Source organism: Electrona antarctica (genome assembly GCF_951216825.1).
Source record: "Electrona antarctica genome assembly, chromosome: 5".
NCBI lineage: Eukaryota > Metazoa > Chordata > Actinopteri > Myctophiformes > Myctophidae > Electrona > Electrona antarctica.
This window is the reverse complement of record NC_136810.1, coordinates 6,186,749-6,210,218: the sequence shown is the minus strand read 5'-3', so window position 1 is coordinate 6,210,218 and position 23,470 is coordinate 6,186,749. Positions and strand designations below refer to the sequence as shown.

Below are 23,470 nucleotides of genomic sequence, written 5' to 3'. Positions count from 1 at the left end.
TCTTCCTCGTTGGAGGAACATGGGAGTTGTAGTCCATACATCACCCCAACTCCGGTTTGTTTTGACATCTGAAATAGCTTGTTATTTTTCAACACATCACGAAACCATTAATTGAGCTGCATTTTGGATGAGAAAACTTGCAAGAACAACAACAACAACAATAATACATATCCAGTAGGCTACAAAACCTGAGATAAACACTATATCTGCGAAAAATCTGCGCAGTTGCGATTCACGAAGATGTTCAAATGCGTGAATGCGACGTGCGTGCGTGGTTCCGGAAGACGTGGCGCCAGCCCAGTTTCTGGCTGCGATCATCACATCATCGGCAGATAGTAGTTTTTAGAGACTGTGTTGTGTGCTAGTTCAACAAATATTTATTTTTTATTTTAAACAGTCTTCTGGTGATTTGCCAATTGCCCGCGGTCAAGATGATTTCTCTTACGGATTCACAAAGTAAGACGCATTTTATGGAAGTTCTGATTTGCTATTAGGCGTGCTAACTTTAGCATGAATGAATGAATTAGTACAGTGTTCTGGTGGTGGGTCTGGGTCACTGTGTAGGGTTAATGCACTTGTTGTAGCTAAGCTTTGTGTTGTGACTTTGTTGGTTCTAAAACTTATTTCAATCTACAGAAATCGGTATGGGATTGACGGGTTTCGGGGTGTTTTTCCTCTTCTTTGGGATGATGCTGTTTTTTGACACAGCTCTCCTGGCCATTGGAAATGTAAGTCTGTTCATGATCTGATTATTACGACCGCGTAAATATGATTATCTGATTGTTCGTGTGCATCTTCTTATCTTCGTATCAATTTCTTTGAACAGATCACTGTACTGTATGCCCATCTCCTATTTTGTATTTGTTGTATCCAGTGCCAATTTGGAAACGCATATCATGATGTTTCATAGCCCCCAATACGTTCCTTCAGTCCCTACGCACATTCAGTAGCTCCGAGGCCATCCATCCATCCCTCTTCAACCGCTTATCCGTAGTCGGGTCGCGGGGGCAATAGCTCCACCAGAGTGCTCCAGACTTCCCTCTCCAAAGCAACATTAGTGACTTCCTCCTGGGGGATTCCGAGACGTTCCAAGGCCAGTGAGTCGATGTATTTCCTCCAACTGCGCCTTGGTCTGCCCCAGGGTCTCCTCCCAGTGGGAGGAGTGGGAGCTCCGAGGCCGAGCTACAGAATGAGCGTAGGGACTGGGGGAACGTATTGGGGGCTAGATGTTTCACACAACTTATTTTGTGTATACCGTATGTATGTAGATCCTCTTTGTCGCAGGCCTGTCGTTTGTCATTGGACTGGAGCGGACCTTTAGATTCTTCTTCCAGAGACACAAAGCTAAAGCCACAGGCTTCTTCCTGGGAGGAGTGATCGTGGTTCTCATCGGCTGGCCCATCGTTGGAGTGGTCCTGGAAATCTATGGGTTCTTCCTCTTATTTAGGTCAGCTCAGTTGCAAATGAGTGCTGTTTCAGTATTAGCCTAGTACTAGCTCTGGTCCGAAGCAGTAGAAGGCTATGGACCAGAGCTAGCCTAGTACATCCTGTGACATTTGAGATTTTGACCTCACCTTTTTTCCCCTCAACAGGGGATTCTTCCCAGTGGCTATCGGTTTCATCAGGCGGGTGCCTGTACTGGGGTCCTTGCTCAACTTACCAGGGATCAGCAGTGTAAGTATTATGATTTAGAATCCACTGTACTTGCGATCCTAAAAGCTTAAAGGTGGTGCCTGTGGTGACTTGATTATGTTGCATAACTGTAGTCCCAAGGTTCCCCAAAGGTTAGAGGGCATAAACATTTCCTGTTCATTTTCCCATAGCCCTGTTTTATTGGTTTGACAGCGAATTTGAACCGGAAACGCATGCCGTTCTGAATTTCACATATGTATTTGAACTGGAAACGCATGCCGTTCTGAATTTCACATATGTATTTGAACTGGAAACGCATGCCGTTCTGAATTTCACATATGTATCTCTCTTGAGACACTGCCGCCGATTCATATACCAAGTCCATCAATGTGTGTGTGTGTGTGTGTGTGTGTGTGTGTGTGTGTGTGTGTGTGTGTGTGTGTGTGTGTGTGTGTGTGTGTGTGTGTGTGTGTGTGTGTGTGTGTGTGTGTGTGTGTGTGTGTGTGTGTGTGTGTGTGTGTGTGTGCATATCTTCATTGTCAATTCTATTATAACTCCCCCAATTCTGTGCATTCCCCATTGCACATCCACATTGCTGTTAAGAGGATTTTAAGAGTTGGTGTGACTTAACCTATTCTTAAACTTTTTAATTATTTTAATATTGTTTCTTTATTTTATACATTTTCATTACAGGTCCAGTATTATCTCAGTTGGACATTGTTATGCTTTTAGACCTTGTTACTCCAACATGTCGCTACTTGTACCTGTACACCCCTCTTGATTCTTGAAGAGTCAAACAAAATAAGGATGAATGCATATCATTGTATTGCATTAAAACGGCATCCATCATGGTTCTCATCAGTGCATGTGACAAGCTAATGCTAAAATATAATATTCTTTATTTGTGTAGCACTTTTTAAGAACAGTCAAAGTGGTTGACAGAAGCACTATACTTACTGTATATATTGTGGAGATTGCAGTTTGTTTAATTGTGTTTGTCTCATTCTTATTACCTTTCAGTTGGTAGACAAAGTTGGCGAGAGCAACAACATGGTATAACAATGAGCTGTAGCTGCAGGAGGCACAACTCGCCTACAACTGACTTTGGCCCTTACCCTCCAAAGCCAGTAGTATAGGTCAAGACTGTGAATCCAGGCCCTTTTCTTACATCATGGGTGAAAAGTATTCCTTTGGACATTTGACTGACATGAAGTTTCCTTTGTTAAAAGGAAATTGTTTATCATTATCACTGCGATTTTTTTTTTAGGCCCAAAGTCCGCTTCCATTTTCTTTCATCATCCCCTACTCGTTTATCCACTGATTTAAAAACGGACATGTTGGGACCAACCACTGGATACTTGGACGACTCGATGAAAGCAACCGGGAGCCTGAACGTTGTTTCTTTTTGAGAAACGTTTTCCGTTTTTGTTTCCTCAACTGGAAATGGAGTGTTACTGAAATGTTGTACAGCTGTTACATGAACCAGTTTCTGCTCCAAGTGATCAAGATCAAAATGAGCTGCTGTGGAGATACACAGCAGACCTCTCTGATTGGTCTCGCTACAACTCTACTTTATGAATCGCTTTCTATTTAAACATGAACTTTGTCAGAGAGACATTTTTAGTGGATGTAACTTTTGTAAATACATACTTGAAATAAAGTTTGATTTTTAATTTCTGCCTCAGTCGAGCATTTCATACTTTTCTTAACCACATTAACCCTGGTGTGCTTATATTTTGGGCATTGACCTTGGTGGTCCTATTTTGGGCATGTCATTTCAAACAAAATAGTGCAATTCTTAGGGTCACATAGCGTTTGTTTGGTAGTATAGAGGGCACAAAGGCCAAATGGCAAGGAAGGCCATCAAATATGTCCCATGTATTTGTATTTAAGTTCATAAAGTTAACTTAAGTATAACTACATTGAAATTAAATGTTACTTTTCACAATTCCAATTTAAAAAATAATTCAAGATTGCTTCTTTTGTGTGACAGAATGACAAAGTTGGGCATTATTTACGAAAAAGATTCAAATATGGAGACAAGTTTCTGCCTGACAGCAACAATATGCAATGTGGCCCTCTGGAATAAGGGTTAGTGTGGCCCTCTGGAATAAGTTTGGAAATATAGTGGCCCTTTCCATGAAAGTTGTCCACCCCTGGTTTAGAATGATACAATACCGGTACACTAGCGTGGTGGGGCTCCTTTCTTTAGTAGTGCAAACTTGTCTTTTATTTTTTAACTGCTTTAATTCCTGGGTATGTAACATGCACAGATTATAACAAACCTACTCTCGAGACAGACTGTTGACTCACACATCGCTAATGAGTTCCGAGATTGCACTAAACCAGACAACCAATCAGAAAAATCTGATACATGGGCAGGGCATAGCATATCATATCCGTATTCTTCAAAGATGTCTCCTGAGTCCAATGAGCCATCAATCATGTGAATGGGATCCGTGACAGTAGATACTAGATACTATCCATGCACAAAAAATTCAATTTGGAATGGCTGCCTCCAGCTTTATTCGAGTCAAACTAAGGTCACCAGGAAGGACTATACCAAGTTCAGAATCATAATGTATGTAATGTAATGTAAGTTCACTTCAACCACTGAAGATACAAACAGACAAGTTGTGATCAAAAACCTTAACTGGGAACTTTCAACTTATAATACCGGTAGACTATCCAAAGTAAGACACCAGAGCCCTTGGTTTTGCACGTTTATTGCTACTTACTCACTTATTGCAGAAGTTACTGATGTTTCGACAAAGGTCTTCCTCAGAATCAAACTGTGGAGCACCAAAACCCTTTCATTCGAAACATGGCTGGACTTCACATTCATTTAATAGCAATGAACAATTAAACAGCATGTAACCTATTCAAGTGCCAACACTGGTTTATTAACACATTTATTTATCAAATACATTTATTTCACATTTTGAAACCTACAAGATTTATTGGATTAACAACCCACATAAATAGGAATCTAGGGTGGTGGATAGACAGACAGACACGGTGCAAGCTGTATGCTATTTAGTGCCTTCTGCAAAGTAGGGTTAGGTATACAGTATAGCTAGGCCAGTCAATAGAAGCTAAAAAGGGACGTGACCCAAAAGAAATTGCAATATTTGTATATATAGTTGTTCAAGATTTAGGGTCATCCAAATAACATTAAAATTGGATTATTACGTATATACATTGTAATCATGGTAAATTCAGGGGTTGAATGTTGGGGTACCATTGAAAACCTATATAAGGCAAAAATGTCAGGCTATAGCCACCTCATCACATTTGTGAAGACCGCTATGGTCGTTTTTAGCCCAAGGAGTGTTTTTCGTGAAAAACTAATGCTTGCAATTAGTTTAATTCAGAATCATGAATAACCCCTAGTTTGACATGTCAGATGCTACTTAAAGCATAATTCATGCCATGAATTTACCATGATCCAAAATGTATATAATAATCACATTTTAATGTTATTTGGATGACCCTGAGGATCATTAAAAAAACCTTGAACGATTACTATTGCAATTTATTTTGGGTCAAATCCTAGATTGACTGGCCTAGTAGGTATGTTTCCCCCTAGTGTTCAGTTAAACATCCTTCAGTTCCTTTTGGATGCCCCACAATGTGGCGGCGCTCTCCTGCAGTTGGGACACCTCGTCCTCGTTCAGAGTCATGTTGACAACGCTGGCCACACCGTTGCTGTTCAGCACGCAGGGCAGACTCAGATAAACCTCATCTTCAATCCCATGCATTCCCTGTTGGTGAAAATAAACAGCTTGAGACCAGTGTTGTTTTCGTCGACTAAAACTAAGACGAAAAATGTTCGTCGACTAACTTTTTTCACTGACGAAAACTACGGAAACCGAATGAAAACTAAGCTATGATGACTAAATATAGTGACAATTTCGTCAACAAATAAAAACTAGACTAAAATGTTAGGAAGGGAGAGATACAGTACAAGTCCTTTTACACTTGGTTGCATGCTGAAAATAGCCGATCTACAAGCTCACAACGCGTGGCGCTGCGACGCGTTGTGAGCTTGTAGATCGGCTATTTTCAGCAAGTGTAAAATCAGTCATTACGACGGCATCAAGGCCCACCAAAATACATTTTAGTCGACTAAATTAACTGTAGATTATAGACTAAAATCTTATGATATTTAGTCGACTAAAACTAGACTAAACACTAAAACATTCCAGGTGACTAAAATGTGACTATAACTAAATGAAAGCTATTCAAGAGACTATGACTAAAACTAAAATCAAAATTTGCTGCCAAAAACAACACTGCTTGAGACCCACTAGCCGCGGAAACCCAGACGTTTTTGACCCACTGACTATGGCTACCCGTACGCTGGGCAAATATTTCAATATTAGATTACTTGGGATTTTTTAAACATCATGAGACTGTGGTCTTTTCCAGGTTTTAAAGGCTGCCTTTTAGTAAAGTGATGACATTTTCTGACTCACCTTACGCTGTTCTAGCCGTTCTATTATTTGCCTTTACCCAGTAATGGAGGCATTACTGATGATTACCAAACATTGAATCATGTGGATCGCGGGATCCACATGGGAACACAGAATGGCTCCAATGTAGATCTCACACGTCATGATGTGTCCAGGCTATTCCCAATAAAGAATCTCAGATCTTTGAGGGTGCTACTAGCCCCTCCAACATCTGGCAGCCAAGTCTATGGACATTGTTGTTTGTTTAGAGCACTTTAAACAGAGTACAACCAAGTCTATGGACTTTTAATGTTTATTTAGGGCACTGAGAAAGGAGAGAGGAGATCCGCACACCGTTTTCAAAGCTCCCAAAACGGTGTGCGTACCTCCTCTTAGTTACATTTTTGGATCCTGCACCCGTTGAAATGTGTGGATGTGCGACGCGTGTACCTCTTGACCATTACTAGTATTTAGAGCACTAAACAAACATATTACAATGTTTGTATAAAGAAGTGATGCGCCCCTCACTTCACACAAGTGTGATTATTTTTAATCCATTCTGGACGGGAACCCCTGTTGGTGTTTTAAGCATTATGTTATACTTTAGCTATTGAAAAATAGCAGATTACGATTTTTCAAAAATAGCAGACCTACAAGTTCATAGCGCACGCTATATATGAACTTGTAGGTCTGCTATTTTTGAAAAATCGTAAAAATGTTGCGCACATCTTTGAATATATATTCTTTCAGAGCGAACGTTTTTTAACTCAAATCTTTGCTTCCGTGGGGGGGTCCCTGGAACAACATATTTTCAGATGGGGGTCGGTGGCCAATGTTTGGGGTCCTTGACATGAAATATTGAGCACCACTATGGAAACATACTGTAGGTATTTCAGAAAACTGTCAGGATTTAGAATACATTTTTTTTTATTTCGATGTCAGGCCTAAATGGGTTAAGACAGTGTTTTTTCTGCTACACGTTTGGCCATAGTTTGGTCCTCCCTGTGCAAAAGGCTTGTTTCTCATGTGTCCAGCCTATGACGAGCCATCTATGACACCAGTCAGCTATGATGACGTATCTATGACATATGACTCCAAATGTGGGTAAGGCTTCAGACAAAACAGAGCCCTATAGACTTACAATATAACAATTATAATGTGGCCTACTGGCAGTGTGCGCAAGACATCTGGTGGTTTGCGACTGATCAGCGTCACACATAGTTTGCATAAGTTACTCCAGAAACACACAGTCTCACAGACCCTGTGTGTGTGTGTGTGTGTGTGTGTGTGTGTGTGTGTGTGTGTGTGTGTGTGTGTGTGTGTGTGTGTGTGTGTGTGTGTGTGTGTTTGTGTTTGTGTGTGTGTGTGTGTGTGTGTGTGTGTGTGTGTGTTCACCTGGACCATGCAGGAGACTGGATGGATCCGGTTCATGTTCCTCATCAGGCTCTCTGTCAGGTCAGCCACACTCAGTCCAATGGCCCAGTTGGTATAGCCTTTCAGTTTGATGACCTCATATGCACTGAAGTAAACACATTGCAAACCTAAGTCTTGACTAGTATACACCATCTCAATCATTTTAACTTCATGGATTCCAAGTTTGGTATGCATTGATTGTGCCAAGGACCCCATACCATAACTGTAAAAATTGAGCCAATCTTGGTTCCATTTGTACATCGTCAGAGTTACGCCTACAGACCAGGCTATAAGGGTCCATTTGGATCCTAACTATCACTTGGAGACCCACTGGAACTACCTCAATAATGGCTGAAAAAAAAGCAAATAATGTTCCTACACTGAGAAACCCCCCAAATCTATGCATTGGACCTACCTGATGGAACCTGAGAGTTTGTACTGAATATAGCAGCATACAGCCGTTTGCCGGAGTGTTCAACTTAGAAGAGCTGTTCTTTTCGGCAAGTGACACTATCTATCGTGTGATTAGGGGTGGGTCCTATTCATTAATAGGATCAAAATCGATTCAAAACTTTGTATATATTCTTTTAATAAAAAGAAAATCTGTTGCAAAGGCTATATTGTCATCCAAACCCTGCACATAATTAACTACCATTTATTTTGTGCAGGTGACTTGAATGCTATGGTGCAGTGTTGAGTACAGGGCTACAGGCCTACTGAGGGCTACAGGCCTACTGAGGGCTACAGGCCTACTGAGGGCTACAGGCCTACCAACGTGTGCCTGCATTATTGGTATTGATGGTAATGGTATCGCTTATCATTAGCCTGATTGAGGCAAGATTTCTGTGGATGATGACAGATTCTTTTTATTTTGTATTGATGCAGCAATGAATAAACATATGTGTACATTTTGCTGTATCCGACATGACAGATTTTTTTTTAAATCCACAATAATGCTTTTTTGTTATTTTTAAGAAAGAAAAAACGTCGCCCCCCCTTGACTATTGATTAATCGATTGAATTATAGTGAGTATAAAATTATGCTTTAGTGAATATTTCCCAACCTGTCCACCACCATTTTGTGTGTCTCCTTCCAGTTCTCAGTGTCGAGGTCAGTGCCGATGTCAGGGTTCAATGTCTGCAGGTTGACTCCGGCTACATTGGTTCCGCTCCACACAGGCACTGAAACACACAGGAACCTCTACCTCATCAACACTTTATTTTTTCTTCTTTAAAAACATTTGTTTGTTTTTGTCTGTTTTTTGGGTTTTTTCTTCTTTTTCATAATATAGGCCAAATCTAAGCCCGGCTTAGATTTCTTAGATTTCTCACAATCAATGGCCAGAACTTTATAGTTTAAAAAAAATGAAATCTATGTCTGACAATATTCTCTGCTTTGTGTAACTTGAGTTATTCAAAAAGGGTAGGCGCAATAAGCCTCGGCTTCTGCCTTCACCTTTTCGGTACCACTAGTTATTAGTGGATTTTTAATGTATGTACGTCTGTATGTAATCTATCTATCTATCTAACACCAGTTGAGAACCAGTGGTTCTCAACATTTTCAGGCCACAACCCCCCAAAATAATCATATTTGAACTGAGGACCACCCTGACAAGCACTTGGAACGTAGGAGTTGAGGCATTCAATGTAGTTCATTCTCCAGTCCACTGTCCACAGATAGAAAACATCAAGTTGAATCTTTTGTTAGGATAATGTTAGTCTAGTGAGGTCTTACCGCTGGTGTCTCCGTGCTCTCCCAGGATCCAGCCGTTGAAGCTACTGGGGTGGAGGCCCAGTTTGTCAGCCATCAGGAAGCGGAAGCGGGCTGAGTCCAGGTTGGTGCCGCTGCCAATGATGCGGTGCTTTGGCAGACCACTCAGCTTCCAGGCGACATAGGTGAGAATATCAACTGCGGGTGGGAAAGCAACGTGAGCTGTATTATAGTCTATCTGCATTCCTTAGGATTTCAAGACCCTGATTGGGAGTGTAGATGTTTCCAATAGGCTGTTTCATTTTAAGATATTTTATAATATTAACCCATTTAGGCCTGACGTCGAAATAAAATAAAAAAGTCTTCTGAAAGTAGAAAGTAGTAAAGTATATATTCAAAGATTTGCGCCGCATTTTCACAATTAAAACAAAATATCAGACCTACAAGCTCGTAGCGTGCCACTCGGTGGCGCGCTATGAGCTTGTAGATCTGATATTTTTAAATAGCTAAAGTATTACATAATGCTTAGTTAAAACACCAAAAGGGGTTCCCTTCCAGAATGGGTTAATTACAAAGTTTTGTCATAATTTGTGTCAATGTAACTTTTAAATTATGTTTTGCTACCTTTCTTGGCCAGGTCTGCCTTGAGAAAGGGCTCAAATGGCTTTTCCCTGGTTAAATAAAGCTAAGGTTACATGATACATCAACGGTACCTGGGTTGGACACCACAATGATGATGCAGTTAGGGCTGTGTTTGACTATTTGGGGGATGATGTGTTTAAAGATGTTAACGTTCCTCTGGACCAGGTTGAGTCGGCTCTCTCCCTCCTGCTGACGGGCTCCAGCTGTCACCACCACGATGCGGGAGTTAGCTGTGACAGAGTAGTCTGAAGAGAGGAGAGAAAGTGGAGTTGAACTGGTGCTGCAAGGTTATCTAGGAGGAGGTGACAGATGTATGGAGATGAAGGAATACACAAGGAGGGTATACAGTTGTCCACTGATCATACAGTAGGTTAAATGCCAGACTTTTGTTCAAGTCTATTGTGCAGGAATTTAGCTGAACCATGCAGCTATTTTACTGACAGGATTCAAGCACCAATACAAGTTTCAGTTTTCAGTAGAAGACCAAGCGAAATGGCCACAAGATGAAGTATCTTGTGGATGTTGCACACCAATTAATGCTCCCAAAATGTCTTTACTGAATGGTAAAGATATTTTGGGAGCATGAATTGGTGTGCGGATCTTTTCATTTCTTCAACAGTTATAAACGTGCCTTTGTCTGCCCTGATCGTGGGGGTCTTCAAGAAGAGGCTTCCATGCTGCAGGTCCATCATCTCTCCTTTCAGCTTGTCTTCCATCACGTCTACCAGGGCCAGCTCATCAGCCAGTTCCTGCATACACACCACAGGACGTCTTAAATGTAAACACTGGGCTCAATCACATCACATTATAATCTCCCTATGGACACAATTATAGAGGTAAAAAGGACAGACAAAGTCCACTTCACAGCTCACTGATGTCCTCATACCAGAATACCTACACAACTCATTATTGTTTTTTGCAGTAAATGGATAAATGAACAAAGCTGCACCTGACCTAACCTCTATAGAGGGTATGCGCTTGCATAAAGTGAGTGGAAAACCGAGTGGCAAAGTGAGTTTAATGTTGTCTAACATTTAATGCAATTAGATAGGACTTTCCTGTTTATGGGCTGTCAAGGCCAGAAAGTCGTTTTTGCCACTCAGTAGGCGTTCCCGCATTACATCTGGGTATGATGATGTCACGCCCATACCCTCTATATTCATGGTTATTACTGCACATTTCACAGAGCAGTACTATTACAACTTACTACTGATACTACCACATTAATCTAAATTAAATTGTGTTGAACTACAACAGAACGAGGTGAGTGTGTTACCTGCCATTCTAACCACACCAACAAGGAGAGAGTGGCAGCATAATACCCAGACAGACCCTCAGACAAGGTAATCTGTTGTCAGCCTGGAAATTACACAGTGAAATCCGGCATATAAAAACTGACTACAATTTGAGAGTTAGACACACCAGATTTTACCTGGTGCCCTTCCTGTGACACTAGGGAGGCTAATAGGGGGGACTCTTACCCTGAGCAGGATGCTGACAGCACAGGCCATGCCCACCTGGCCAACCCCCACCACTGTCACCTTGTTCCTGGGGGGTTCAACCTCACCACTGAACAGTGGGGTGAGCAGCTGCTGCAGAATTGAGGCCATTTTCAGTGCTAGAGTGAGAGGACAGTGAGTGAGCAAAGGGGGGGGGGCAGCCACAGAGGGAGAGATAAAAGACAAAATGTCGGTGCCAGACATGTCCTCAGACAAGTGTTGGATGTCACACAAACACAGCCGGGACAAGATGTGCTACTCTCTCTCTACTTTATAAAACTTCATAAATACTGCATTCAGGACATCATAGGCCTATAGCGTTCTCCTGTAGCTCTTTGGAGGACAGACGCATTTCTAGGGATTAGAGATTAAAGTTGACATTTGATTCATTTAACACTAATGGAGGCTGTGAGTGACTCCTTTCTGACACAGGAATCCATTATTTATACAAGAAAACAGGCTCGTCTCAGACATCACCCTCCTGCAGACTTCACCCAGACTTCACCCCAAAAAAACAAACAACAAACATGGTATACTTGCTTGCTTGTTCAGTGAAGCTCCGAGCTGCAAGGTATATATACCAAAATATAACCAGCATGGTAAGCTAAAAGGAGACCTAAGGTGCGTTGGCAGAGGTCAGTAAACCCAGCATCCGCAAAGCCTCACAGGCTCACTGTTAGCAGTGCAATCCAGTCCGTCAGCTGCTGTGCAGACAGAGCGCATGTGACTCAGCCCAGAGTGAGTGTGTGTTGCGTGATGCACACAGGGTTACGCTCATCTTCTCCGTTACCCTTCCTGCCCAAATGGAGGGCACGTTGGGAGTTAACAGTAATCCCTTAACCCAGCCGCCATCTGCTAGTTCTAATCAGTCTATCTTGTGACACTACAGTATATGTACAGTATGTAGGTGAAGGGATTTATGAAACAAGATAAATGTCTCAAAGGAGTAGGATCATGGCCGACTTGGCTGTTAGACTCACACTTTGTCTGAGTCTAACTTAAATAGAGCTCGGTGTGACTACACACCTGCATTAATCGATGCACATAGGATAAATCAGTCATCCACACAAGCATTCAGACAAGGACAGCCTCTGCGATGACGTAAAACAAAACAGAGTGTTTTGTTTTACACATTTCCTTGTGGGTGTTATACACCAAAGGCATGGCAGCCGGTAGACGCATCAGGAAATAAAATAGATCTTTTGGCCCGAAAACCTTTGGCTGTTATCCTGCAATCTGTCTGTCCTGCAATCAAGCCTGTTAGTTTCACAGCGCCAAACTTTACAGTAAACAGTACATAAACAATATCACATAATACACAGAACCATTCAATATCATGCGTTACTCAATACGGGACAGCGCAGTAGACAATAGTGACTAGTGTTTGGTGCACAAGGGTACATTAGAATTAAGCCTAGGCTATTGTAACGTAGTGGGTACTTAGTTACAACTTGTGCACTACTAATGATGATGCACGATTAATCTGTAGCATAATCGGAATTGGCCATATCGGTATGGTCTCAAAATAATAGATTTAATCATTTTTTACCAGCAAAGAAAATATTAAATTAAAAAAATATATAAATTTAATTTGTGTACTCATCTCATTCAGTAGGCATTCAGTTGTGAAAACAGACACTTTGAAGAGAGTATAGGCTATTGCTATTTATTGATTGATTGATTACTTTATTAACAGGCTTTGGGCCAAGCCCCTAGGCTTGTTTCAATTGTGGTCCTCTGTATAATATCGGAATCAGTCAGAATCGGTATTGGCAGATATGACCCTGCAAATAAATCGGAGATCGGTCATAATTTCATAATCGTGCATCCCTACTAAATATCATGGTTAAAACACGAGTCGACCCCATGTATGTATTAATGCAAACACTTTACTACGAATAGCAGACACAATTTAAAGGATGCTTATGCCTCATTGGACCAATCAAGGCAGACATTCTGCCTTCTACATCTTAGGCTACCTAGTAGTAACTCAGTCTTGTGTAAGAACATACATTATGGTCAAACCTAATGCAGTAGCTATATACTCACAAATTAACTAGCAGTTACCAAGCCCTCAGTATAAACTTTACACTTCAACTCAAGTAGGAACAGCTGGTGGAACCCTAGCCACTTGTTTAGTGCTCTAATAGAGCTGGGGATAAATTATCCTTTGTATCAGTTTCTTCTTAGTACCAGCTGGTGGCAGACTTGGTACTCACACCATACAGGAAGTATGGCAGATAAGAGGCTATGGTCTGATTATCCCTGCATGGATAATGCGACTAAAGATGGCACGGGTAGACAATCCACCCGTTTGGACTGTTATCAATAGACAAGACCGCAGTGCTATTGAATCATTTCTTGTATATACGGAACGGTGATAAATTAAAGAAAGAAAAAAAACATCCCAACATGTCTTAGTAAGGCATAACTGGAAAAAAAAAGATTTTGAAATATGGCTATAGAAGGTTTCTGCCCAACAACGATAACATATCTATAGATCGCATCACACTGAAGTTCTCTTGCGAGGGTCTAAGAATTTCCAATACAAATATAACACCGTCACATTTCTGTTCTAAATATTGTCCCTTCCCTTTCACTAACGGTATGGTGAATCTTACCCTTGGTGTGCTGTTCGTATCAAGTCCTCTTAGCCGGCTATGCTTGTCTGGCTGCTACTGACGACTGGATTTAATTGACTAAGCCATTTCATCCCCTACAAGGACTCAAATCTGGCACTCATGACACCTCAGGTAGCACAATGCTCACTCCTTCCCTTGTGGAGAAAGAGAAAACTTTAATGTCATTGCAAAAGACCACACAATTGTTTCTAAATTCTCTTTTATTTCAACATTGACCTACAAACAATCCGGTGGCAACACCTGCTGGTCTACAGTTCACTTTTATATACCTCCAAAGAGGGGAAACCGCAAATGTTTTCACAAGTCTGACAAGAAGCCCAGTGCAGGTGGGCGTCCGGACAGCTTGAGGCTGTAACAGGCAGAAGACTTGTGTAACTGCAGTGCTGGGTACAAGGCTGGGGTGTTATTAAGGCTTAATTTTGTGCAGGGGTTGTAAGGCTGAGTGCTCGTGTTATTCCGTCAGTCCCAGCTTCTTCTTCAGGGATTCTGGCATCTCCGGGGGAGGCGGGCGAGGCAGACGGAAGTACACTTTAACAGAATCGTAGATGAACCACTGCAGGGCGGTCAGGGTGCCGATCATTATGATACGAGCCACCAGACCCTTCCACACACCTGGGACGGGGGACATAACGGACAAGGGTTTACATTCAGCCAGGTGATACAAATACAGTAAAACAGAAAAGGACACTATTGAGAATGGGGTCTGAGATGATGAATCATGTAAAACTGCAAGCTAAGTCATATACTGTAGATGAGGATCATTCATGCAACTAATATCACATACTGTATAACATTTGAAACTTTGACATTTGTATTTCTTCATACTTAGCCATACATCCATCCATAAGTTCTTCTAATAACTAAGGAATGATATTATATTGATTTCCAGACATGCACAAACATCATGCAATGATTTTTGGCTGAGCTGCTAATATCTGTCCGCTCCCCAGACTGTCTACACTGGTTGTGGTCCAGTGAAGGGCCAGTGCAGCTCTGTGGTCTGAGGAGCAGGTGGACTGTTCTCACACGCCAATGACTCAAGCACCTCCAACTGTACAGCCTAGAAAGCTGCTGGGGGTCTCCGCGCTGCTGCAACACTCTGGACAGAGATCAGCAGCAGCCCAGGAGCGCCCCCCAGAGGTGGATCTAAGGAACGTGTTTCATTCTGGTGTTTTTTTGCTTGTGTGATGTCAAGCTCACAGAGGACCACTCTTACTCACCCATGGGTCCCAGCTTCTTGAGCACCTGGACAGCTGTGCTGCCACTCTCCTTGTTGAGCACAGACACCACAGAGTCAGCGGGATGCGACACGATGGCACAGAACACGCCGGCTGCGTTGTGGTGGAGAGAGGAAACACGGGTCAGTCAGGAATAAGCCTAGCATACAATCCTGATCAAGCTTCAGGATGACATAGAACGTTTCTGAACAGAACCTGGTATGCTAGCAGCTAGCCCAAAAAAAATGCGAGATAGTTTTTTTCTGACTAAATAAACAATGCTTTCATATTTCTGGTTCTATAAAAAGAGATCACATTACAGCTGTATTTTCCATACTACAACCCAGGACTTATTTTAATGAATACAAAATGATTTTATCTAATATGTATGGTCGAGTATGTTTAAACAATTGAATAAAACTAGAAATCTGCAGTGGTTGGAGGTGGTCTCCCTCCATTTACAATTGTAGACCCTGGTGTCGAGCAGGAAACTTACTGGTTGACAATGTCAATAGTTATTTGAAGCAGATAGCGCACCAATACAATATTGAATCCGTTAGCCTGCATTATTCATCACAATGTTGTTAAGCATGAAACCTGAAGTTTCATTTGATCAGATTAAATACCCAGTTCAAGTAAAGTATACCACTGATCAGGTGTAGAAATGAATATGGAATGGTAATTAATGGAATAGAGGGTAATTGATGGGGTTGTTGTTAGGCATACCTCTCTCTCAAAAGAAAAACATAAGGTTAACTCACATATTACGTTTTATTATCCATCCATGATGTTAGGGGTATCACCGTAATTTAAAATAAAGTTTCAATGATGTCCGCTCCCCAGACTGTCTACACTGGTTGTGGTCCAGTGAAGGGCCAGTGCAGCTCTGTGGTCTGAGGAGCAGGTGGACTGTTCTCACATGCCAATGACTCAAGCACCTCCAACTGTACAGCCTAGAAAGCTGCTGGGGGTCTCCGCGCTGCTGCAACAGCAGCAGCACAGGCTGTCCCCTCAGAGGTGGATCTAAGGAGCATGTTTTCTCTGAAATAGTTTCAATTAAGGTGTGCATAATTTCACAGAGTTTTACACTTTTATCACCGCACTTGATTGGACAGTGGACACTAGAGCCAAATTGATAGCAGTTCGGACATCGTTGCAATTACCCCTCTCCATCGAGAGGGTGACGTATGGACTGAACTGTAGCTTTAACAAGCTGCGGTACTGTCGTGTCGATATCTAACTCACCGATGTAACCAGCCACGAAGGTCACCACTAGCTGCTCCGACTTGGTGCACTCGCTGCGAGGCTTGGGCACAGCGTATTTATAGAGCACCTCCACAGTCCTCTCAAAGCAGGCAAACTTCATCATTGTGTATGGAATCTGCCTACACCACAACGGGACCACACCTTTGTAGAACCTGCAGCAAGATGAAACGTAGCCACTTGAATCCTGTATACTTTGTTGACCGGGTCTCTCCCCATGGCCCTCCTTTCCCCCCACGACACAAAATATCTGCACCGGAAATAGTAGATCCCGGCTACTGCCATTTATGCAGAATGTTCACCTATTACGACATGCCCAGCGACACTAGTTCAAGTGGATAAAACTGAACAGAATGAAAAAATACAATTTCACTTGAATCGACAGTTCTAAAGTTTAAATGATGTCCGCTCCCCAGACTGTCTACACTGGTTGTGGTCCAGTGAAGGGCCAGTGCAGCTCTGTGGTCTGAGGAGCAGGTGGACTGTTCTCACATGCCAATGACTCAAGCACCTCCAACTGTACAGCCTAGAAAGCTGCTGGGGGTCTCCGCGCTGCTGCAACAGCAGCAGCACAGGATGTCCCCCCAGAGGTGGATCTAAGGAGCATGTTTTCTCTGAAATCGTTTCAATTAAGGTGTGCATAATTTCAGAGTTTTCCGCTTTTATCACCCCCATTTTGCAGAGGTTAAACTATATCAATGACGTGAAATCGCAGCAAGCAAATTCAACACAATACTCACGCCCAGAGCCCCTCCTCGGCATGCATCTTGGGTGCACACTCTCGCAGGGTGTTGGCGTAGCCAGGCTTGGTCTGGATGCGCACCTTACACGCCTCCATGGGGGCCAGGGCGATGTCCGCAAAGAACTCTGCACTGGCAGACGCAGCCAGGTAGACGGATGTCCTCCACAGGTAGGAGTTTTCCTGTTTAGTTACAGGAGGCATTGGGGTTAAATATGTATTTTTTTACAAAGTTTTACAGCGATTTATTTTTTTATTATTTTTCTAATAGTCCTACTAGACCCCAAGAAATTACATCTGGGCACAAAAGATCACGAGATCTACTGAATGTGTCAAACTGACATATTGAGCCTATGCCACAGTATGGAAGCCCCCCAGTAGGCCTCCTTCACATTCAGTAGATCCTACTGGATAGGTCCTTTAATCAATAAAAAATGTTTTTGAAAGGAAAAGGCTCTAAATAAGCACAATATTGTCCTACAGTCTAAAATATTTCAACATTCCATATCTTCAGCAAGAGATAGGAGCAAAATATTTAGCAACTCAATGAGTTAATCATCTACACAAATCCTGCCCTGAAGCCTAAATAACTTGACAGTTGTATGATCGCGAGCATCACTCACTATTTTCAGTGAGTATTACCGTTGTACGATTATTATTTAGGTTCAAATCAACAATGAGCAGTGCTTACCTCTCCCAGAAGGTCACTGTAGACTTGCTTAAAGACCTCATAAAAGCCGAACTTGCAGAGACCCTGCATGGAGTATCCAATGAAGGTGGGAGCCCAGCCCTTTGCCAGCCCACGAACACCATCCTCTGCCACTGTAATTCTGAACCCTTTGAAGATGTTCTGATACTTCTCAGGGTCAACCTAAGACAAAATAAATATAGGATGATGTGACACGAGTGCTTATGATCGAGGTGAAAATTCCACAAAGACAAAATACATCCATTTGATCCAGCACTTCATGCAAATTAGTGATGGTGTTCATTTCAGTAATATGTGGGCTAACAAGACACCACGAGAGACAGACAGACAGACAGACAGACACAGACACACAGACACACACACACTTAATATATCATCTTCAAACAAAACATGCAACGGAGAGCTAAAATACAGACCTGCAGTCGGCACTTGACCAGATCAAGGGGTACAACTGCTGTATGTGTGATTCCGCAGCTGAGAATGCCCCCGAAGCCGCAAAAGGCATAGTATTTGGCAGAACCAAAATCACAGCTCACTTCAGAGTCTGTAGTGAACACAAACACCATGCTGTCATTTTACAGTACAGATACATGTACTATACATACAGTACAGATAAATGTACGTACAGATTATAAATGTACATACACTTGTACACCTGGGATGTATTATGTAACCAACAATACGATATTGAATCCGCTAGCCTGCATTATTCATCACAATGTTGTTAAGCATGAAACCTGAAGTTTAATTTTTATCAGATTAAATACCCAGTTCATGTAAAGTATACCACTGATCAGGTGTAGAAATGAATATGGAATGGTAATTGATGGGGTTGTTGTGTTAGGCATACCTCTCTCTCAAAAGAAAAACACACGGTTAACTCGCATATTACGTTTTATTATTCCATCCATGATGTTAGCGGTATCACCATAATTTAAAATAAAGTTTAAATGATGTCCGCTCCCCAGACTGTCTACACTGGTTGTGGTCCAGTGAAGGGCCAGTGCAGCTCTGTGGTCTGAGGAGCAGGTGGACTGTTCTCACATGCCAATGACTCAAGCACCTCCAACTGTACAGCCTAGAAAGCTGCTGGGGGTCTCCGCGCTGCAGCAGCACAGGATGTTCCCCTAGAGGTGGATCTAAGGAGCATGTTTTCTCTGAAATAGTTTCAATTAAGGTGTGCATAATTTCAGAGTTTTCCACTTTTATCACCCCCATTTTGCAGAGGTTAAACTATATCAATGACTTTACACATGTATACCTGGGATGTATTATGTAACCAACATCCAAAAATACAATATTGAATCCGTTAACCTGCATTATTCATCACAATGTTGTTAAGCATGAAACCTGAAGTTTAATTTTATCAGATTAAATACCCAGTTCATGCAAAGTATACCACTGATCAGGTGTAGAAATTAATGGTAATTAATTAGTGATGCACCGAATATTCGGCCAAGAGAAAATATTCGGCAGAAAATGGCTAAAAATGCATTTTCAGCCTATTCGGTTTCGGCCCGAATAGGCAGAAAATATATCGCCGAATAGTGTATGCAATTAATGCATTCGAAAGAGCTGAATAAATGCTTTATGGACCCATAATAGTGATTATTATTTAAGTTAGGTTTTGCCATAACCATTTCTTTTGCCATAAATCAGGTAGCTTTAAGGTACGGCCATGATAGCAATGGTAGGAAAAATGATATATAATATTAATCATATTCGGGTATTCGGTTTTCGCCCAACAGTTTCCTATATTCGGTTTCGGCCAAGAATTTCCCTTTCGGTGCATCCCTATAATGAATGGAATAGAGGCTAATGGATGGGGTTGTTGTGTTAGGCATACCTCTCTCTCTCAAAAGAAAAACATAAGGTTAACTCACATATTACGTTTTATTATCCACCCATGATGTTAGCGGTATCAACGTAATGGGTTAAGAATATCAGTAGCTTTTAAATGTAATCCAAGTCACTAGTATGGCAAAGGTCAAATTGCAATCAAAAACAAAGATATCCATGCCACCTCGGCTGTAGGTCACAGACCTGTCACCTGAATCCCAGGTACTGCAGTTTGTGGCACACATACCGGATACAAAGTCACAACCATCTCTTTCTAACTGAAAAATAGTGTGGGATGGGGGGAATCAATCTGTCAGATTAGGCTGCAGGACACCAATCTCTTCCTGCTGAAATGCTAAATCAAAGGTTAAAAGAACATCGACACCAGCTTCACATGACACCACTCTGCTGCTGACGCCGTCCACTTTTGACAGGATAAGGAGATAATTATTACCGGCCACTGCAGCAGCTGCCAGCCTCCGTCCTCCGCCAGGTGAAGTGTGGCTGGGTTCTTCTGGCTCATGGACTTTTTGTAGTGTGAACTGTGGGGCACTGAATGGGTTGGCCCGGGCACGGTGCAACAGCGCAGTCGGATACATGGTGTCCTGGGGCTGGATAAGCTGTAGTACAAAAGGAGATTTTGTGAGAAAGTGTTAAGAAGATCAACCGGACCTCGACTAAAGGTTCCCTCCAGCATCTACAACAGCACATCGACTGGCTTGTTGAAGCAATGCTAATAATAACCTAACCTACCTAGTGTTGGGCAATGGGCTTGCTAAGCCACCATTCTCTTTATTTAAAAAAGAAAAAAGGAACTAGCTAAGCTACTAGCATAGTTACTCTTGTAGCTTAGGTATTTTGTACCTAGTGGTGTTGGTGTAGCTGAGGACATTGAGTGATTGAATAAAATGTACATGTGTAAAAACTGAAATTTAGGGAAGATTCCATCTCCTTTGGCGTGACTGCAACTTGTTCCCGCTTGCAGATGACTCAGCACTGCTGGTCTCGAACAGGAACAAACTGCAGGTTGAAAAGGCCCTCAGCTCTGAACTAGGTAGAATCTGCACCTGGCTCGCGGATTTAAAAAAAAAAACTATCTTTACACCTGGGAAAAGTAGATCCCAGCGACACTAGAGTTCAAGTGGATAAAACTGAACAGAATGATTTGAATTAAAAAATTACAATTTCACTTGAAATAGACAGTTATAAAGTTTAAATGATGATTGTCCGCTCCCCAGACTGTCTACACTGGTTGTGGTCCAGTGAAGGGCCAGTGCAGCTCTGTGGTCTGAGGAGCAGGTGGACTGTTCTCACATGCCAATGACTCAAGCACCTCCAACTGTACAGCCTAGAAAGCTGCTGGGGGTCTCCGCGCTGCTGCTGCAACAGCAGCAGCACAGGATGTCCCCCCAGAGGTGGATCTAAGGAGCATGTTTTCTCTGAAATAGTTTCAATTAAGGTGTGCATAATTTCAGAGTTTTCAGGTAGAATCTGCACCTGGCTCACGGATTTAAAAAAATATATATCTTTACACCTAGGAAAAACTGAATCCATTGATTCTTTTTGGATCAAATAGTACACTCAGCAAGTCAGGTGGCTTCTTGGTTAGAGTATAATATTATCACACGAAAAGATGAAATGACCTACCTAGGTTCCATCCTAGAAGGAAAGATCCTTCTTCGATTATGCATGCACCTCTTGGTACCACAAGTTACAACACCTCAAAAGGCCCTTAAAAACAGGCCCCAGACTTCCCAAAACAAACTGGTCGGGCTACTACTTGGCCTCACTCCCCAAATGCACCTCATCCCTGCCAACTTTGACAGGCTGGAATGGCTTGTGGTTGACGACAGAGTACAGCATCTTGCAATGGTCCACAAGATTTGCTACACCACCAAGATATTACCCATGTCTAAATACTTCCTTAATGTCAATGAAGTCCACACCCACAACAACAGAGGGAGTTCAACAAACCATGTTGTGCAACCCAGACTCGGCACAAAAGGACTACCGGTAAATCAATTTCGTTCCTATGCCACCAAAATGTGGAATGCCCTACCAACAGTCATTAAGACATGTGAACCCATTGACTCCTTCAAAACCGCTCTCAAAGGGCACCTACAGACGGCTGCAATTCGAAACTGGCCAAAATCTGAATCCCCCCCCCCCCTTTTTCCCCTCACTGCATGCATGTTTTTCCCTTTTTACATCCTTTTATGATTTCCTGTTTTTGACTATATAATAGTGTATATTTGTACGTCTCTATTAAATGTTCTGATGAATTGAAAATGGTGGACCCTATTGTAAACAAGTGTAATGCTTTATGGTATCGTCCACAGTTAACAGTTTTTGTATTGAGTTGTGCTTGACATTTACTCTAATTCTGCAAACTGTTAATAAATACTTCACAATCAATGAGCAAAATGCACTCAAACTCATCTGTTTTATATGTAGGACTGTAGGCCTATGTGCCACTGAAAATGTAGCAGATTTATTTTGTCAAACTACTCCCAAATCTACAAAAAGCTATGTTATTTCAATACATAGGCTATGCCTTTTAACTTTATCTTCCATCTTTTCTTATACTTACAGGATTTTATTACAGCACATCCTGCATAATTTGAATCCTTGTCGCTGCTCATTTTAGCCTAGCCTAGAATTTTGACTTATAGCTACCGGTAGTTATGTTAGCAATATGTACCACCAACATTTCGCTGCTCATTTTAGCCTAGCCTAAAATGTTGACTCTCGTAGATGTATTTAACGATTCTGACAGAATCGATAAATACATCTACGAGTCTAAATGTTAGGCTAATTGTAGCCTACCTGTACGAGTGAGTGAGAAATAACCCACATTTCGAGCTTTTTTACTCATTCGTGAGTCTACCCACAAGCTACTGGGAAATGTAGTTAAGCTAATAGTTGCAAAACTTCTACCAAGAAAATATTGCGTCCAATATATACGGTAGTATGTACATAATATTTGTGCCGTGTCGGGTAGGACAACTACTGGTTGTTAAGAAGTGCTACCTAAGTGCTAATAGTAATAATGCATCTTGCATGACCCGGTAATGCGGGAGAGACTTGGGTTCGAATCCCGAGTAGGCCATGCAGTCAAAAGTTGTGCATTGCAGCTTTAACCGCCAGCACTGCTGGCCAAGCACGTTTCTCTGGAAGCCTGCGTAGAGTTACTAACCCGAACACTATACTAGTAGGCTACACTATTCTCAAATGTTTAAAATCAGTCGAGTAACTTATTCAACAGAAACCACGCTTTTATTTCGGTCTAGCATAAATAATACCACTATCTGTACTTAGATTGGTAGATATACATACTTACTCTTAAGACTTTGCTGTAACAATATGGCGCTGCCGCTAGTGTGGGCCTCCGCCTGGCTAAAAAAAGAGTGAGTTCAGTGACGTCCGACTGCAAGGATCAGGTCTAGACGAACCTACGACAGTTGTCTCGTTTCGCGTTATTGCTTCGCACGCTGCCTTTCTCCACTTTTCCGCCAACACGCCTCCAGTGCCTAAACTCCGCCCGTCAGAACTACCGCGGAGTTACACGCCTAAAACACTGTCGAAAACTAATCAAATACGTCACACACACACACAAAAAATAGAGAAAGGCGTGATTTCAAATTTCAAGCTTAAAAGTAATTTTCTTTTGGGAAATCTTCAAAATGCACGTGTCAATTAAGTATATAAAA

General features: G+C 42.0%; 3 protein-coding genes across 4 annotated transcripts; 1 reads left to right on the top strand and 2 right to left on the bottom strand.

The window, feature by feature from the left end:
• Nucleotides 1-260: 260 nt before the first annotated feature.
• On the top strand, nucleotides 261-3,305 carry golt1bb (golgi transport 1Bb). The gene is made up of 5 exons (XM_079501372.1): nucleotides 261-456; nucleotides 637-728; nucleotides 1,269-1,447; nucleotides 1,593-1,674; nucleotides 2,653-3,305. Exons 1-5 carry the CDS (start codon nucleotides 432-434, stop codon nucleotides 2,689-2,691), a joined length of 417 nt encoding a protein of 138 aa, XP_079357498.1. The 5' UTR covers nucleotides 261-431; the 3' UTR covers nucleotides 2,692-3,305.
• Nucleotides 3,306-4,792: 1,487 nt separating this feature from the next.
• Nucleotides 4,793-11,465, bottom strand: ldhbb (lactate dehydrogenase Bb). The gene is made up of 7 exons (XM_079501360.1): nucleotides 11,334-11,465; nucleotides 10,484-10,601; nucleotides 9,924-10,097; nucleotides 9,235-9,408; nucleotides 8,564-8,681; nucleotides 7,482-7,605; nucleotides 4,793-5,396 (listed from the first exon to the last, which is right to left on the bottom strand). The coding sequence occupies exons 1-7, from the start codon at nucleotides 11,460-11,462 to the stop codon at nucleotides 5,229-5,231; spliced, it is 1,005 nt and encodes a 334-aa protein (XP_079357486.1). The 5' UTR covers nucleotides 11,463-11,465; the 3' UTR covers nucleotides 4,793-5,228.
• Nucleotides 11,466-14,282: 2,817 nt separating this feature from the next.
• Nucleotides 14,283-23,303, bottom strand: slc25a3b (solute carrier family 25 member 3b). 2 transcript variants are annotated; one of them, XM_079501081.1, is made up of 8 exons: nucleotides 23,093-23,303; nucleotides 20,215-20,371; nucleotides 18,338-18,465; nucleotides 17,904-18,083; nucleotides 17,214-17,395; nucleotides 16,456-16,628; nucleotides 15,214-15,324; nucleotides 14,283-14,605 (listed from the first exon to the last, which is right to left on the bottom strand). In XM_079501081.1, the coding sequence occupies exons 2-8, from the start codon at nucleotides 20,357-20,359 to the stop codon at nucleotides 14,445-14,447; spliced, it is 1,080 nt and encodes a 359-aa protein (XP_079357207.1). In that variant the 5' UTR covers nucleotides 20,360-20,371; nucleotides 23,093-23,303; the 3' UTR covers nucleotides 14,283-14,444. The 2 variants fall into 2 exon arrangements, with proteins under 2 accessions (XP_079357207.1, XP_079357206.1); XM_079501080.1 differs by having other exon boundaries at nucleotides 20,215-20,380; nucleotides 23,101-23,303.
• Between the last annotated feature and the right edge of the window lie 167 nt (nucleotides 23,304-23,470).

Coding starts and splice junctions, on each gene's coding strand:
- golt1bb (XM_079501372.1), top strand. CDS start 432: ATGATTTCTCTTACGGATTCACAAA. Junction 1,448..1,592: donor GGGTTCTTCCTCTTATTTAG/GTCAGCTCAGTT, acceptor TCCCCTCAACAG/GGGATTCTTCCCAGTGGCTA. Junction 1,675..2,652: donor ACTTACCAGGGATCAGCAGT/GTAAGTATTATG, acceptor ATTACCTTTCAG/TTGGTAGACAAAGTTGGCGA.
- ldhbb (XM_079501360.1), bottom strand. CDS start 11,462: ATGGCCTCAATTCTGCAGCAGCTGCTCACCCCACTGTTCAGTGGTGAG. Junction 10,602..11,333: donor CTGTCAGCATCCTGCTCAGG/GTAAGAGTCCCC, acceptor GTGTGTATGCAG/GAACTGGCTGATGAGCTGGC. Junction 10,098..10,483: donor CACGATCAGGGCAGACAAAG/GCACGTTTATAA, acceptor TCCTCTCTTCAG/ACTACTCTGTCACAGCTAAC.
- slc25a3b (XM_079501081.1), bottom strand. CDS start 20,359: ATGTATCCGACTGCGCTGTTGCACCGTGCCCGGGCCAACCCATTCAGT. Junction 18,084..18,337: donor TGGTCAAGTGCCGACTGCAG/GTCTGTATTTTA, acceptor ATTTTGTCTTAG/GTTGACCCTGAGAAGTATCA. Junction 15,325..16,455: donor CTTCGTGGCTGGTTACATCG/GTGAGTTAGATA, acceptor ACCACAACGCAG/CCGGCGTGTTCTGTGCCATC.